Source organism: Perca fluviatilis, chromosome 6, assembly GCF_010015445.1.
Source record: "Perca fluviatilis chromosome 6, GENO_Pfluv_1.0, whole genome shotgun sequence".
NCBI classification, from domain to species: domain Eukaryota; kingdom Metazoa; phylum Chordata; class Actinopteri; order Perciformes; family Percidae; genus Perca; species Perca fluviatilis.
The window spans coordinates 17,934,229-17,950,057 of NC_053117.1; the positions used below are offsets into that span (position 1 = coordinate 17,934,229).

Consider the following 15,829-nt stretch of genomic DNA (forward strand, 5'->3'; position numbering starts at 1 on the left):
GTCACAGTGATTACCTTCAACTGCACACTTCACTGGCGGTACTGATTGTCCCTGTAATAGCTCATTCGTAGAGTAGAAAGAATCAATAAACTACAAAGACTTCCGATAAAGACTATCAAAATAGCAATATCCAAATACCGATGTAGTTGCATATTGTAACCACTAGAGGGCAATGGTGAACCATCAAGCGTTCCACGTGTCAAGAGAGAAAAAATAAGATTCGTCAACGATTTCCGGTAAGGACCATCAAAACAAAGTTTTCAAAATACAGATGTTGCATATTGTAACCACGATGAAAACCTTATTTATAGCATATGATACTTCAAATTGTTGGTCATTGTTCATGACATTTGTATGGCATACTATGCTATTTAGTACTTTGACTTTTTGATGACATAACATTGACTTTACTATTAAAAGTCATAGTATAGTACAGTACCAGTCAAACGTTTAGACACACGCTTTCGAATTCACTTGAATGGGAAAGTGTGTCCAAAATATTGACTGGTACTGTATGTCATAGAAACGTTAAAGAATAGTAAAAAAAAAAAAAATGTCAAAAATGATATATGGCATAAAAATAGTGTGCTCTTTTCCTGTACAGCCTGCAATCATATGCTGGCTGACTAAAATTACACTCAGACGTTAATACTTGAGAGCCCTGAGCTAGGATTTTTGTTTCAAAATGCTTTCAAATGGCCAGTTTAGCTGTAAAGTTTCAAAATTTTGAAAAATTTTAAAAATTTAAAAATACAACTGCGGGTGCCTGGTTAGCTCACCTGGTAGAGCGGGTGCCCATATATAGAGGTTTACTCCTCGACGCAGCGGCCACGGGTTCGACTCCAATCTGTGGCCCTTTGCTGCATGTCATTTCCCCTCTCTCTCCCCTTTCAAGTCTAAGCTGTCCTATACAAATAAAAATGCCATAAATAAATAAAATAAATATATATACATCTCTATAAAAAAAAAAAAAATACAACTGGATTAATGAGGCAGTTATCAATAGTTGGAGAATCTTGGCACCACTTGGAGCTGCAGCCTTAGTCTGCAGTACCATTTAGTCAGATGGTGTTATCACAGAAGAAAAGCGTGACAAAGAAAGAAAACTTGAGCACAATCAGAATTTATTTTAAGAGACTGCACACTCAAAATTCTACACTTGTTAAATATTTACCTTCTTCACAAGTAGGTTTTTTTTTTTTTTACATACAAATTGTAGATTGCTTCTAGATTAGAATAATCATCCATTACAGATTATTTTCAAAAAATGACTCACACTCACACTGGCAAGCCCTCGCTCTGCCAAGAGGGCTCATACAACTTCCATCTGCCAAAAGCTGTCCATGCATGCCCAGGGACGCTTGATCTGTACTCATACGGGTAAAATACAACACTCAATATGAGCTCTTTAAATGTATCCTCCAATATTCTTTGTACCTTTCATCTAACTATTTCAACATTTGAAATCCAAGTCATCCAAACAAAGCTCCAGATGAGGAAAGATAAGTCAGACAATCTTCCCGCTCATCTGGCTGCTGACTTCTCCCCTCTCATCGTAACGGCCGGAGGAAATTAGAGGCGCAGCACTGGTCTCTGTAGTTAACCTCTGCCATCTAAGAAAAGTGGATCCCTGCAGAGTTGAATGCATGAAGCAGCCTGAGGATGAAGAACACACTCAACATTAAAAGAGATATGTATTTTAGTAGATTAGTTGGGGGCGGGAGGGGAAAGGGTTGAAAATAAATACGTAGTAGATGTTCAGCTTACACCATGAAGTCATCAATGTCCATGGACCTGGCTCTCTTCTCACTGAATTCAGCCTCCTGCAAAACACTCTCGATCTTCTTGCTGATGCTGAAGTCTGCTGGGATTTCCTGTCAAGATGGAGCACAAGACTTTAGATTCAAACTGGCTGAGGAGGGATCCTAAAAGTACAGTTCCAACATGACCAAAAAGCTACACTAGGACTCACCACATTATGTACAGAGCAGTGAATTCTGTAGTTCTTTTCCAGCAGCTGTTCTACCGCAGTGGACCTGGAAATTATAAATGAACATGATTGTTCTGTCTAAAGAGCATGTTGAAGGGGCAAATAGACTTGGATTAGTGTGGCCGTGTGTGTAGCAGGCCAAGTACTTACTTGAAAGCTGCATTGAGGGTTTTGTTTTTCCTTACAAAGGCTATTCTGACCAGGCCATCCCACTCCTTTTCAAGAGAAAAGAAAACAAAGTTGAATATCTCCAATTTACCTCCTGTGTTGATCAGCTGTATCAACTATTACTAGAGTCAAACCTCACCTGGAAGTTAACTGGAGGAGGAGGATTTTTCGGCTCTATCCTGACAACACTTGACTCCACTTTTGGAGGAGGACGGAAATTGTTCTTCCCTACCTGGTCGAGGGGCATCGACACTGAGACACAGTTGTAAAAAATGATGAAAGTAAACCATCTAAAGACACCAGCTATGTTTCCATCCACACGTTTTTATCCGAATTAAGTGATAGCGAATGAAACATGCCTTATGGAAACTAACATTTTATTGAATTTCATGAATATCAACTCCAAAGGAAATACATTCGGTGTCATCGGATTTTATCTTGATCGATATATACGGCTTATGCAATAAACGCTGATGTAAATGTTATTTGCCGAATAAATAATGAATTATGATTAAGTTTTAGGTCATTTTAAGTTAATTTCTGCCCAGTATTTCCGCTCTGTTTGCACACACGGCGGGTGTCAACAAAGACAGATGTAAGTGGACAAACAAGGAGACAAGAGACTTTTTGAATTTAATTTACGAGCAAAATATAAACGGCTATTTTAGATAGCAAAAATCTAAGAAATACCGTAATTTATCAGGAACTCGCGAAGGAAATGGCGAAAATGCTTCAACCAAAGGGTTTCCGTGAAGTATCTCTGAACCACGATTTCCCAGAAGAGTTTGGAGCGTCGTCGGGCATTTACGTGCATCTGCATCATCATAGCAATGAGTTGATAGCGTCGTCGTTTTCTTATGATAGCTTGATATGTCGCTATCAGCTGGCACATAAGCACTATTACAACTTGTGCAATATGGATCATTTGTTGGTAGATGGCGCGATCCATTTGGTCTGGCAAAACTTTGTTTTCGCAAATGTTTGCTTTAATTTTGTGCGATTCAGTGCGAAAATGAATGGAAACACCTTAAAATGTCTCAAATCAATTCGATATACCAATTTGACCGCAAAACAGAATGTGACGTCATTACGCGCAGGTTTTTAAATTCGCTTTAAAGCCGTTGGATGGAGTTTTTTTTTTTTAACCGAACTTCAGATAATTCGTCTGACAAGTGGAAACTTAGCTACTGTCATGATGTTTCGGTTTTCTAGAGAGTCGCTGTTGCCATGTAAGACCGACACCAGAGAGTGCACGCTGACCTTCATCAGGTGGTCGACGCGAGCCAGTAGTTGTGCGTTTATGGACAGTCTGCAGAACAGCTTGTCTCCAGGTTTGGCAACAAGTCGCATGGCAAACTCTCTCTGGAACATCAACACGGCGCACCTGAGCAAAAGTAAAACACAAAAGAGTTGCTAAACGCTCAACGTGGACATGCAAAGACCACAGTTTAAAAACTCTCAGTGGGCCCCCGGTTGCTTCTTACCTGAAGAAAGGTCGATGTAGCAGGAGCTTGAAGACAAACGGTGACGAAATCTGCACGATTAAGAAAAGCCAAGTTTCAGATAAATGTACTGAATGACACTGACTCAACGGTGTGCAGGGTGGAGGGAAAAAAAGGTATTTTTACCTGGTAAGGTAAATTAGCCACACAGACGTCGAAGAAAGGCAAATCTGTTTTTAGTACATCTCCGACTAATATTTGAAGTTTGGTCTGCATGGGTCTGTCGGAAAGCACAACGGCATTTAATGAGATCATGTATTTCACTTTTTATTTAATTGCAGATACTTTGCAAATATATGTGGTGGCACAGTGCTGCGGTCTCCACTCACGTGCACTGTACTCTTTTTTGAAGTTCAGCCACTAATCTGCAGTCCAACTCACAGGCCACCACCTGCAAAAATAACAACTTCTGTTAGGACTCAACAGTGACAATCAATTAGTAGGCTGTATTTAAAGCTAATGAGCTCCAGTTTAGTGGCAACATTCTCATTTTCGGCCTTTATTTTTGACAGGACAGATATGAAAGGGGAGAGAGAGGGGGGAATGACACGCAGCAAAGGGCCGCAGGTCGGAGTCGAACCCAGGCCCGCCGCGTCGAGGAGTAAACCTCTATATATGGGCGCCCGCTCTACCAACTGAGCTACCTGGGCGCCCTTTGCTGTGTGTTTAAAAGATGAACATGATGCTCCTTGCCCCATGAACTTGATGGGGCAAGGAGCATCATGTTTAAAAAGTAACATCCCATAGAGTAACACAATGCAACTCCTTTTAAGTAATTTGGCTAAGATAACACTTGTTATGACATAATCTGATTACAGCATCAGAGTCACCTTTGATATCTCCACCTGATCATTCAGTTTTTAGTTTCAGACAGGTTAGCACGAAAGCAAGAATGAAAACACTTGACGCTCTTACCTTCTTGGCTTTTTCCAGCAATTTCACGGTCATGTTACCAGTACCAGGTCCCACCTCCAGAACCACGTCTGTCGGCCTCAGCGCAGCCTAAAAAAAACACAACCATGGTTTAGGAACACCGTGCATCATGATCCTCTGTGTACGGTCTCTGTTTACAGGGTGCTTGTGTGTGCGTTGCAGTATCAGAGTGCACCAGTAGCCTACAGCGTACCTTCTCAATGATCCCATTGACGATCAATGGATTCTTCAGGATGTGCTGACCCATGCCGGTGTTAAACATGATGCCTGCAACAGACGGGATTGGGACACTTTGTACTAGGCTTGTGGGATGTTAATGAGTAAAGCATGTACGGTCACATAGATTTTATTCTAAGTCAAGGGCTCTTGCGTAATTTAATTAAGGCGTTTGTCCCAGGAGTGAGAATTTCATATGATCTCATAAAATGTTAATTGTAATATAATTATGAATATATATCGGGGGTTTTTTATGGTCATCGTGACATCAATTTGTGCAATAGAAACATCGCGAAAGGCTGCGACATATCGCGACAGACACATTTTGATGCGTTAGTTGAAAGAAATTACTCCTTTTCAGTGGTGCCTTTTATATCCAATTCAATGTATAATTTGTTCAATAAAATGTTGGAAATGATTTCCCATTCCTTTTTTTTTTTTTCAACAGGCAATTTGTTGTATTTTATCAGCATACTGAAAGTAACAGAACTGCATACTTATTATCTGTTTATTTATCGCAAGTAATATCGTTATCGTGATATTCAACAACGTTATCGCATATTTTCCTCATATCGTTTAGTAATAACGTAACGATGTTTAGAGAGTAAATCTAGAACAGTTGTTTTGTACTTTGTTCCATTGTAATATCGTTCAATTTGTGAAATAATAGTGTTAATATTTCTAAAAGCTGATTTGTGAGATATATATATATATATATATATATATATATATATATATATACACATATACACACACACACACATATACATACACACACACACACACATATATATAGATAGAGAAAATATTGTATCCTCAATCAAAGATACAACTAGAAAAATAAAACGTTGCCATACAAGAGACGGTTTAGAGGCCAAACTTGTTCAACTCGGCACATGTTGGGCAATTGTTTCGACTTTAACTTGTTATTTGGTTGACACTTCTTAAGCCGAAATAACCAGAAGACACTCGACAATTTAACGTGTCATACACAACGTATGCATGTGCATTTGCGGTTCAGCCACATAAAATAACGACCTGACTCCAGTTTGGAGTCTCTCAGAACTTAATTACTGGCGTTTATAACTTAACGTTACGTAAACCAGTATTAACACAAGCGACAACTAAAATTTCTCATTAATGTGTAGTCCTTAACATGCGGTACTGTAACAGACAAACTGCTCAACGTGTTTTAGCGATACAATGACGAACTTTAAAGCCCATTTTCTTCAGCAGCTGACAGTGATGTTTGCTATCATGCTAACGCTAACCTCTTCCTTGGAGAAACATACCTTGGTTTTTGACCTCTTGGTGCTGCCTGCTTTTCTTCTCCGCCTTGACCTTCGGCATTTTTACTTGGTTTTATTCCGGTTAAAGATCCAGAAAGTATTATTAAAAATATATCTGCCTGGGCAATAGACTGGTGTGCGCGAAGTAAACACGTGTAACCTGCTTTTCTTCGTGGACAGGATGTGCAGTGTTTAAATTCTTTCCTGGCCTCCTCCGCCCTCTAGTGGCAGCTGGCATCAGGTACATTACTTTTATACTTTTTAATCACAAAACAGATTTTAGCAGTTTGGTTTATTATTTATTTGACAATACAATACAGACACATATAAATATGAAACAAATTAATTCGTTTTTCAGTCAGAGATGGGGAAATCCTCCAGCGTCATGGCGATGTCTCGAAGTTTGGGATCATCCAGCCAGTTGACTTTACAGGCCAAGAGGATGCCCTGAAGAGAAATATTTCTATGAATACACTGGCTGCAAATGCCATTGAGGCATTAACAATTTTCAAACATTATAATAGTAATAATATTAATACTAGATTTGATTGATAAAGCGCTTTTCTAGACCCGAAGCACCAGGGACAGATACAAAAAAAACAAGAAAAAAACAAAACAAGTACAAAACATTGGACTGACAGATATGTATTTTCTTTAACACAATTCCTGTACAATGTATGTACCCTGAGGACGTTCTGTGCCATGATGACCATCTTTTTGTACTTCTCCAGGTTGGCCTGGCCTTTCTCCAACACAACTTTGTACTTCTCTGTATCCGGGTGCTCTTTCTTGGACATCAGCTCCTCCATCTCTTTCATTTTCTCATGTGTGAGCCGCTTCATCTCTACACACACAAATTGTCAACAAACTGGAAACTATGGAAAAAAAATGTAATCAAACTCAAATTGTACTTTTTAGTTGTAAACCATATTTCATACCAAGCCTCTTCTTCTGTATTTCTGTGATTTCATCTTGAAGATCTCTGGACTCCTGTTAACAAAACAGAAGAGAATCTGGTTCAAAATTAATAATCTCAATTTCACAGAACGCTATTGATGTACGTATAAAATCGTACTTTCACGTCAATCAATATTTTGATGAATTAAAAAAAAAACTCATCTATCAGCATCTGTTGACTTAACTTCAGTATTGTTATATTTAGATTCAGGAACAGGAGATTCTGATGACAGAGAGTCTAGCATCAAAACTTAAAGACCCCGCTCTATTCCCAAAATATATCCTAAACAGTCTTTAATAACAAGGTCATAAAGAGGGGCGTTTACTACTTTTGTCAGCTACAGAGTCTACAATAGCAGACAGAACCAGTTTTCTCTCCCCTGCATATCTCAAGAAGTTGAGACACCTCAAGGTCTTCTAATATGACTAGTCCGCCTGAACCTCTTCACACGTCAAAGAGGGTATGAAGGTCACTGTGGCCCCCAAAGATGAGGGTGACTTAGCCATGATTCAGCAGTTACATATACTCTAAGCATTTTTTTTTCTACCACAACTATATTTCAATTTGAATTCACACATCTCAACTTGTGGCAGTAAACTTGCAAAGAACTGAAGCATTAGCTGCCAGCTGTAGGAGTCAATCTGTCCTCTTAAATCTGAACAATGGTAAACACATCTGTATAAACAGGTAATCAAGAACATAGTGATATTACTATTATTTATATTTATTATATGAGTTTCTCAGGGAAACCGGTTGGTGCTGATGGTTGACGATTGTGGTATTTACAACCTAATCAATTATTTTACCAAAACGATAGATATTGCTGTAGAAATTTTAGTCCTGGGCCTAGGGGGTAATTGACATCATATACCTGTTGGACCACACATCATTCACTGGGTTGCAGAAACATTTGTATCTACTATTGAAAGTTATTTCAGTAGTCTCAATTTTTTTTCTCATCTAATTTGGCATCCAAAAACAGCAGCAAAACATAAAGTACAAACACAGTGCAATTTCATCTCATGTCAAACCTCAGTTATGAAACTACTTTATATATACACACAATTGTTATAAATATGGTAATATTGCAGACAAAAACAAAATATATGCACAATGGATGATAAGGCTGCTTACTTGCTGAAGTTGTTTTATTTGTGAACAAAGAGCCATGCAGCGATCATTCACAGCTTTCAGGGCACTGAGAAAAACAAAAGTGTATGATACAATCATCCAAAAAATAATAAAAATAAATAAATGTATGTCAGTTGTCAGTATGTTGTAAATTGACTTACACTGCCTCTGAATCATTCTGTTTCAGTTTTTCTCCAATAGCATGCCACATCTGCATTCTGAAAGACAACAGTTATATCAATAATTGGTCCAAAGTTTACTGCTTCTTGATTATACTTCCATATGTCTTATATAGTGGGAAAATCCCTCATCCCAAAGGACAAGGCATCTGTTTACCTGTGCAGTGTCAATGTGCTGTTAAAATTAATTGTCTTGACTCTTTCCATCTCATTGACATAATCTGGCCTGCAACATTTAATGAAAAATATATGTTAATACATTTTAAAACCAACTCTAATCTTCTATTTGGTTTACATTTTAGATACACATTAATAGGCTTATTTCAAATACTCACAAGTCTTTCTCAGCTTCAGATGTGCTGCATGATCTCTTACTTTTTCCTGTTACAGGAAATAATATTAATGCTTGGTTTGTTCACTCAATGAAAATGCAATATGATGGGGAAATGAACATAGTTATATACCTGCTTGGAGCTGTACTGCCATCTCAAAGCACTGGTTGGACATCTGTTGTTTTATTCTGTAAACAGTAATTTCAGCCATTTTAAAGATTGTAATTGTTTTATGACAAGAGGTAAAGTGCTGTCATGGGGATACAACAAGTGGATGGAACGTTTAGGTGTTGGGGTGTTATTCATCAAATAAACCAACACTCAGCCATTGTAAACTGTGTAATAATAGAAGTCTTAAAGCAGATGTGGAGGGAGAACCTCAGCATGTCTTGAGGCAAGGCATCTTTCTGTCCGGTGGAGCTGTCGGGAGCAGGACCATTATTCAGTGCCACAGCCTCCACCATGTGGTTGAGGTTCCCCATGTTGTCAGATGGGTCCATGACAAAACAGTGAAGACGCCTAAAGAGAGACAAATCAACTCAGATAAAATGTCAGATCACCTGGGTTTGTTCGAAGGAGCCTAAACAATTTTATATTGTTGATTGACCCAAAAGAATGAATTACTACTTATGTATTGAATTCACTAAACTAACATCCAAGCAAAAACAAGCATGCAGGAGAATGACACTGAATAATAAATGAAAGAAAGGTTTAGGGTAAATGTAATTCTTACTACAGTACAAGGTTAATATGAAAAGGCAAACACGGCAAGTGAAAATATAATCGTCAGAAACTAATGAACTTATAGTGTACATGAAAACTCACTTGGTTTGGTTTGTAGAATTAAACAAATTGTTGTTACGTCCTGATGTAATTAACGTTACTTCCTTTAACTCTGATGGAGTAAATGTAATAGCATAAAGGAGCCAAAATGGAAATACTCTAGTAATGTTAATAACAATACTAGTACCTTAAAATGTACTTAAGTACAACACGTGGATTAATGTACGATAATGCAGTGTAAACAAACATTTAACACTACCGCAAAGTCAACATCCCCTTGTAAACAGTTTGATTTCTGTGTAACGTTACAGGGATTATATTATTAGCTAGCTAGGTTCAGACATTAACGAACAGTGGTTGGTTAACAGTACTTACCTTGTTTAACTGAGGTTAACGTTGCAAAATTAAATAAAGGCAGCGCAACTAAAGATATTCTCTGAATTTATACTATAGCTAGTTACTCAGAAATGACCTCCTCCTCTTTAACAGTTAACGTTAACACTTGCTAGATACCGTTACGTTACGTTACCTTATTACTACTGTTACTGTTTACTACGAACATTTCGACAATAACTTTACAAATGCCTTCAGCGGCTGTCACATATGAAAACTGTTTAACAAAAAGCACTGCACTTGTCAAGTGTATCAGTCGCATGGATGTATTAAGACAACAGTCGCCGTTAAATCGGTCACTTGTTTTGTTTACATCCGTTTTCAGATCGAAATCCCGCCAGGAAGTGACATCACATGTCTGGTCACAACCATAGACATTAGGCTCGTTCGAGATGAACTGCGCCTCGCCTGTAAAGTAGACGAGAGCAGGCGGCAGCAGCGGGGGCGGTGACAAAAGTCCGCTCTCAAGTCGGACAGTTTTCCAGCTGACTCCAGCAGCCTTCAGGCTGAACAGGAAGTGACAGAAACACGGTGGTCCGATTCCGATTTAATAAAATGTTATCAGACCCCTATATCAGCTCCTACACAGTCTCCAGTTGTTTTTATTATGACAAAGTAGCTGTCAAAATTCTCTACATGTGATCTGTTGCTGATTTTAATAAACAACAGACTGTAGATGATCCGTAATCTGAACAGATTTAGTCTCTCTGACTTTTAAACACAACTATCAGCCACACAACATGTGTTCTGTACAGAATAAGCTTTTAAATCAGACAAATCACAGTTAAAATCCCTCCGATTGAAAATCAATAAAAAGTTTATATAAAACGTCATCATGTTGAGTTGATTCTGAACCAATCAGCTGTTTGATCAGCTGTGAGGCCGGCGTTTCCCAGCATGCCCTGGGTCCACCTGCGTCCGCCTGGCTCTTGCAGTTGGTGAAAAGCAACTGCGCTACCTGCGTCTCAGAACTGCGGCCGCCTTGGTCTCGTGAGATTATCGTTGCCCACGTGTGCATGACGTCAGAGCAAGTCGGGATCAAGTCGGACACAAATCTAACCGGCATGCATTGGGCGCCGATCGCCGGTGATCGATTCTGCGCAGATCTGGCTCATCTCGAACGAGCCTAATGGTCAGTACCCGATCCGTTCCACCTGCACAATCCGTTCTGCGCATGTGCAAGATGACACGTATGCCATGACGTAGGCGCAGATGATAATGCTGCGTTCATGCAACCACCACCTCGGAATAACGGCACCGCTTCCACCTGCATGATCCGTTCTGCGCATGCGCAGAACCGGGAAGCTAACGTTAGTTTAGTTAACGGTTAATTTGGCTAACCGCTAGCTGATTGCAGCGGTCTGCCGTTAGCCTCCACAGTTAAGCTAACGTTAGTTTAGCTAACAGCTAATTCGGCTAACCGCTAGCTGAGACAGCATGTAAACTTTAAAAGACCCTCAAAATAAAACTTGAAAATAAACGTTAACATATATAACAGCTGTTACGTCAGTTCTACTTTACTTGTGCTCATTTAAAATACAATCAGTAAATTCTTGTCTTTATTGTTATTACTGTAAAGTCTTAATTTAGCTGTAGCCTGCTTTTCCCATTATGTTTGACTTAACGTTATTTTAGACTGAATGGCATGAACGCAGCATTATCATCTGCGCCTACGTCATGGCATACGTGTCATCTTGCACATGCGCAGAACGGATTGTGCAGGTGGAACGGATCGGGTACTGACCTCATATGTCAATGGTACTGACAGCCGGCCTGTTTCTGAACCTATGTTATTATAGACTGTAAAAACAGTCAATGTTCTGAACGGTGCACAGACACAGACACGTCGACGATGGACAGCAAGGAGAAGAGAAGGGTAAGAGTAACGGTGTTGTGCACAAATCTGCGCATTTTGGACTAGTCCTGTCTGTCGTATGACTTTTGAAAGTTGTCTTTTAACTAGTGTCCCAAACCGGAATGTTTTCGATTGCATTCCTAAGAGCAGTTAATTGATTAATGTAAATGCTCACCCTAACGTTTATTCAACATAATGCATATGAGGAGAAGGTGAAAAACGAACAACTAAATCTTACCAGGTGCTTCTGGACAGAAAAGAAGATGGAAGTTCAATCGACACTGTTTAATAGTAATAGGCTACTAATAATAATAAGAATTTATACTTTATTAATCCCGCAGGGACAATTACAATAACTGCATCAAAGTTAAAAAGAAGTAGCCTACTGTGTACATCATGTAAATTGGGAATAGTGTGTGTGGTGACCTAATTAAACATGGAGGGCGTTGTCATCAGCATAATGTTATCAGACCTTCACAGTTTGCTCTGTGATAATTTGGTTTGATTTGGACTAAATTGATGTTAACATAATTATTGTAAAAAAGGCCATGCCCTGAGCATGCATTCCCATTATGTATCCACTGTGTCTGATCATGTGCTCTGCATGTGCACTCGTGTGCCCACACTGACGACGGCCTCTGAACGCAGCAGATAGTGAGAAGCACGGAGGAGCAGACATCAGCTGGACTTGAGTTTAGACTACGGACAGTTTCTTTTCCGTGTGTGCGTCCATGGAAATGTAAGTTTAATTGTTGTGTTAGGTAACACACCGTCAATGTTTATTGGTATAGTGTCCTGACCCGACACCCTGAAGCGATTGCTGCCACACCTATTAACCCATATTTACACCTTCTATCGTACAATTATGTAGATAAATGGTTTACTCATTTTCAGTGCCATGGTCTGTCCAGTCTGGACATCTCTTGTCAGGGAGAGTAACAGGCAGTAAGAAATGCAAAACAATAATGCTAATGTTTTCAGAATACAATATTTGTTTCAGTATTGTAACCAAATACATTGTGGCAATACACATTATGTGTGTGTGTGTGTGTGTGTGTGTGTGTGTGTGTGTGTGTGTGTGTGTGTGTGTGTGTGTGTGTGTGTGTGCGCACTCAGGGTATCCTGGAGCGACTAAATGCTGGGGAGGTGGTTGTAGGAGATGGAGGTTATGTGATGCAGCTAGAGCGACGTGGCTATGTGAAGGCTGGACACTGGACACCTGAGGCCGCTGTTGAACATCCTGAAGCAGGTACATGTTACTTATTTATTAACATGATATGAGTACATTCTTATAAAGCACTTTTTTACTTGCATACAATGTTTTTGTGTTTTCCGTAAAAGCCCCTCTTTCTACCTCTCTTTCTGTCAGTTCGGCAGCTGCACAGGGAGTTCCTGAGAGCAGGAGCCAATGTGATTCAGACATTCACCTTCTACTGCAGTGAGGATAAACTGGAGATCAGTGGCAATGTCACCAACATCACCGTCAGTGGGAAAAAACACCTATCAGACAAAATCTAATGACATCCTCACCCTGTTTGCCCTACTGTACTTGATGAAAATGATTCTTACATTAGTCTGGTATCACAATCTTCTCTCATCTGATCCAGGGGGCCCAGATCAATGAGGCAGCCTGTGACCTGGCCAGGGAGGTAGCCAATGAGGGTGATGCATTGGTCGCTGGGTGTGTGTCTAAGACTCCCTGTTATGTGAAGAGTCACAGTGAGAATGAGGTCAAGGCCATCTTTAAGAAACAGATGGATGACTTCCTCAAGAAGGACATTGATTTCTTTATAGTGGAGGTATGAACAGTACCCAGGAGAAATAACTGTACAACAGATGGTAGTGTGCATAAGTTCAGTGTTTTTTTTTCTACTACTTCTTGTTTAATGATTCAACGCACATTCCTCCTGCAGTTTGTTGATCATGTGGAAGAGGCAGTGTGGGCAGTGGAGGTGCTTAAGACCAGCGGTAAACCAGTGGGTGCAACACTGTGCATCTCCCCTCACGGAGACATGCACGGAGTCCCACCTGGACAGTGTGCAGTCAGTCTGGTCAAAGCTGGTACGCCGACCTTCTGTGATGTGGTACTTAAAGTCGGCAAGTCTGACATGTTTCAGCTGTACATTCTGAGTGTGTTTTATTTGAATGTGTTCACGTGCAGGAGCTGACATTGTTGGAGTAAATTGCCACTTGGACCCTCTGACATGCGTTCAAACAGTGAAGTTGATGAAAGCGGGATTAGAGAAAGCTGGTCTCAAAGCCCATCTCATGATCCAGCCGCTGGGCTTTCACACACCTGAGTGCAACATAGGCGGATACACCAGCCTACCCGAATACCCCTTCGGTCAGTATTTGTATAATTCTTTTCTGCAGAATAAAGAGAAAACTGTTTTATATTCTCTTACATTATTGTTATTCCAGTACATTCATGTAATGTCTTTTATGTGTTTGTATTTGCACCAAACAGCAAAAAATTAAAAACATTTTTTAGATTGACGGTACAAAAGAAATAGCACTTTAGCTAAGGTTTGAAGAGATCAAGATATTACATATTTACATAGCTGCCAAAAAGGACAGGGATCTGCATGTTTACCAAACAGAGTCTATAATTAAGTGATCCTGTTTAAATAACCCAACCATGCACTCCAAATCTTTGTTAGAACAGTGTGAATGTTAATTTGTAAACTGTAGTTTTGTATATTTATGTAAGTATGTACTGTGTGTACGAATAATCTTGTAAGGTATGTGAGTGTAGAGCTCATGTGTTACTACTTTTTGAAACTGCCCTTATATGCAGTTTGATGAGAGCACCGAAATGACAAAATGCTTACACTTAAATATTTTACTACCCTCTCAGCATTGGAGACCAGAGCAATAACCCGCTGGGACATCCATAAGTATGCCAGAGAGGCGTACAATGCTGGAATTCGCTACATTGGTGGCTGCTGTGGATTTGAGCCCTACCATATCAGAGCTATAGCAGAAGAAGTGGCTGCAGAGAGAGGATTCCTCCCACCAGCTTCAGAGAAGCACGGACTCTGGGGAGCTGCTCTGGAGATGCACACTAAACCCTGGGTCAGAGCCAGGTAAGACTTAGCAGAAACAGTTATAAAGTAGCATGCTCCATCTACTTTAAACAGTTTACCAAAAGACTGAAATCCGTATTATGTATTAAACATACAGTGGCATGGTGAAAGTTGTAACAAAGGAGGCAAAATAATAGGAGAAATAGAAAAAAGTATGTGTTCCTGATCTGCAAAAAAGCTGCTTTACAACCTACTAATCTATGAAAATGTGTATTAGGGCTCGTCGGGAGTACTGGGAAAACCTTTTGCCTGCTTCTGGACGTCCCAAATGCCCTTCCATGGCCACACCAGCCGATGATTATGAAAAACAGCTTGAAACAAAAATACAAATGTGATCTCTTGTATACACTATACAGTTTGCTGTATACTTTATGAGTGTGATCAGATGGTCCCCTTTTTTTCATATACTGTAATGAATGGCAATTGAGGATCTGATGAACCAGAGCTTTGTTTACAGATTTGTGAAATGCTTTGTACTGTTTTAAAACTCAACAGCTCAACCCTCTCATTATTTTCACTTTATTATTAGGCCGTTGGCTTGGCCATACTACACATACTGTAACTTGGGTTCAGCCATCAGTGAATCAGCTGCTTCCTCTATTTTCTGTAACTATATGCTCTATCCCCAAACCTAATAATACATAGATTGAACTAGTTAATGGTCTTTTTTTTTTTTGTAAAACGTCTTCATAAGTTAATCAAATTTGTTGATTGATTGTTGTAATTTGCTGGAAAATATTTTCACATAAATAAATAAAAATGATCTTGTTTTTCCAACAATCCTGTTTTGTAAAAAGAAACACACTGCTAAATGTGTTACTGTATACAAATAGGTTTAGTAAGTGAAGTGGCCCAACTTCAATCACCTGTCTCTACTGAACATTTCTGTATAGTGAAATATGACTATACTGTATTCCTTGTATGTCTGATCATATTACTTTTTATTTCTCTAAACTGTGTACTATTACTGACATGAATAACAAATTTCACATAAAAACAAAGCTGGTATCTTTA

General features: G+C 39.4%; 3 protein-coding genes across 3 annotated transcripts; 1 reads left to right on the forward strand and 2 right to left on the reverse strand.

The window, feature by feature from the left end:
• Positions 1 to 1,147: 1,147 nt before the first annotated feature.
• On the reverse strand, positions 1,148 to 6,312 carry dimt1l (DIM1 dimethyladenosine transferase 1-like (S. cerevisiae)). The gene is made up of 12 exons (XM_039803593.1): positions 6,102 to 6,312; positions 4,787 to 4,860; positions 4,576 to 4,662; positions 3,990 to 4,051; positions 3,787 to 3,880; positions 3,643 to 3,692; positions 3,419 to 3,542; positions 2,298 to 2,390; positions 2,141 to 2,205; positions 1,973 to 2,036; positions 1,768 to 1,874; positions 1,148 to 1,656 (listed from the first exon to the last, which is right to left on the reverse strand). The coding sequence occupies exons 1-12, from the start codon at positions 6,157 to 6,159 to the stop codon at positions 1,614 to 1,616; spliced, it is 921 nt and encodes a 306-aa protein (XP_039659527.1). The 5' UTR covers positions 6,160 to 6,312; the 3' UTR covers positions 1,148 to 1,613.
• Positions 6,313 to 6,373: 61 nt separating this feature from the next.
• Positions 6,374 to 10,322, reverse strand: cenph (centromere protein H). The gene is made up of 10 exons (XM_039803594.1): positions 9,857 to 10,322; positions 9,077 to 9,217; positions 8,831 to 8,886; positions 8,702 to 8,747; positions 8,524 to 8,592; positions 8,349 to 8,405; positions 8,191 to 8,254; positions 7,037 to 7,088; positions 6,782 to 6,942; positions 6,374 to 6,545 (listed from the first exon to the last, which is right to left on the reverse strand). The coding sequence occupies exons 2-10, from the start codon at positions 9,196 to 9,198 to the stop codon at positions 6,453 to 6,455; spliced, it is 720 nt and encodes a 239-aa protein (XP_039659528.1). The 5' UTR covers positions 9,199 to 9,217; positions 9,857 to 10,322; the 3' UTR covers positions 6,374 to 6,452.
• A 1,244-nt stretch (positions 10,323 to 11,566) lies between these two features.
• On the forward strand, positions 11,567 to 15,829 carry LOC120560760 (betaine--homocysteine S-methyltransferase 1-like). The gene is made up of 8 exons (XM_039803592.1): positions 11,567 to 11,750; positions 12,846 to 12,978; positions 13,099 to 13,211; positions 13,337 to 13,528; positions 13,643 to 13,790; positions 13,891 to 14,073; positions 14,587 to 14,815; positions 15,033 to 15,829. Exons 1-8 carry the CDS (start codon positions 11,727 to 11,729, stop codon positions 15,148 to 15,150), a joined length of 1,140 nt encoding a protein of 379 aa, XP_039659526.1. The 5' UTR covers positions 11,567 to 11,726; the 3' UTR covers positions 15,151 to 15,829.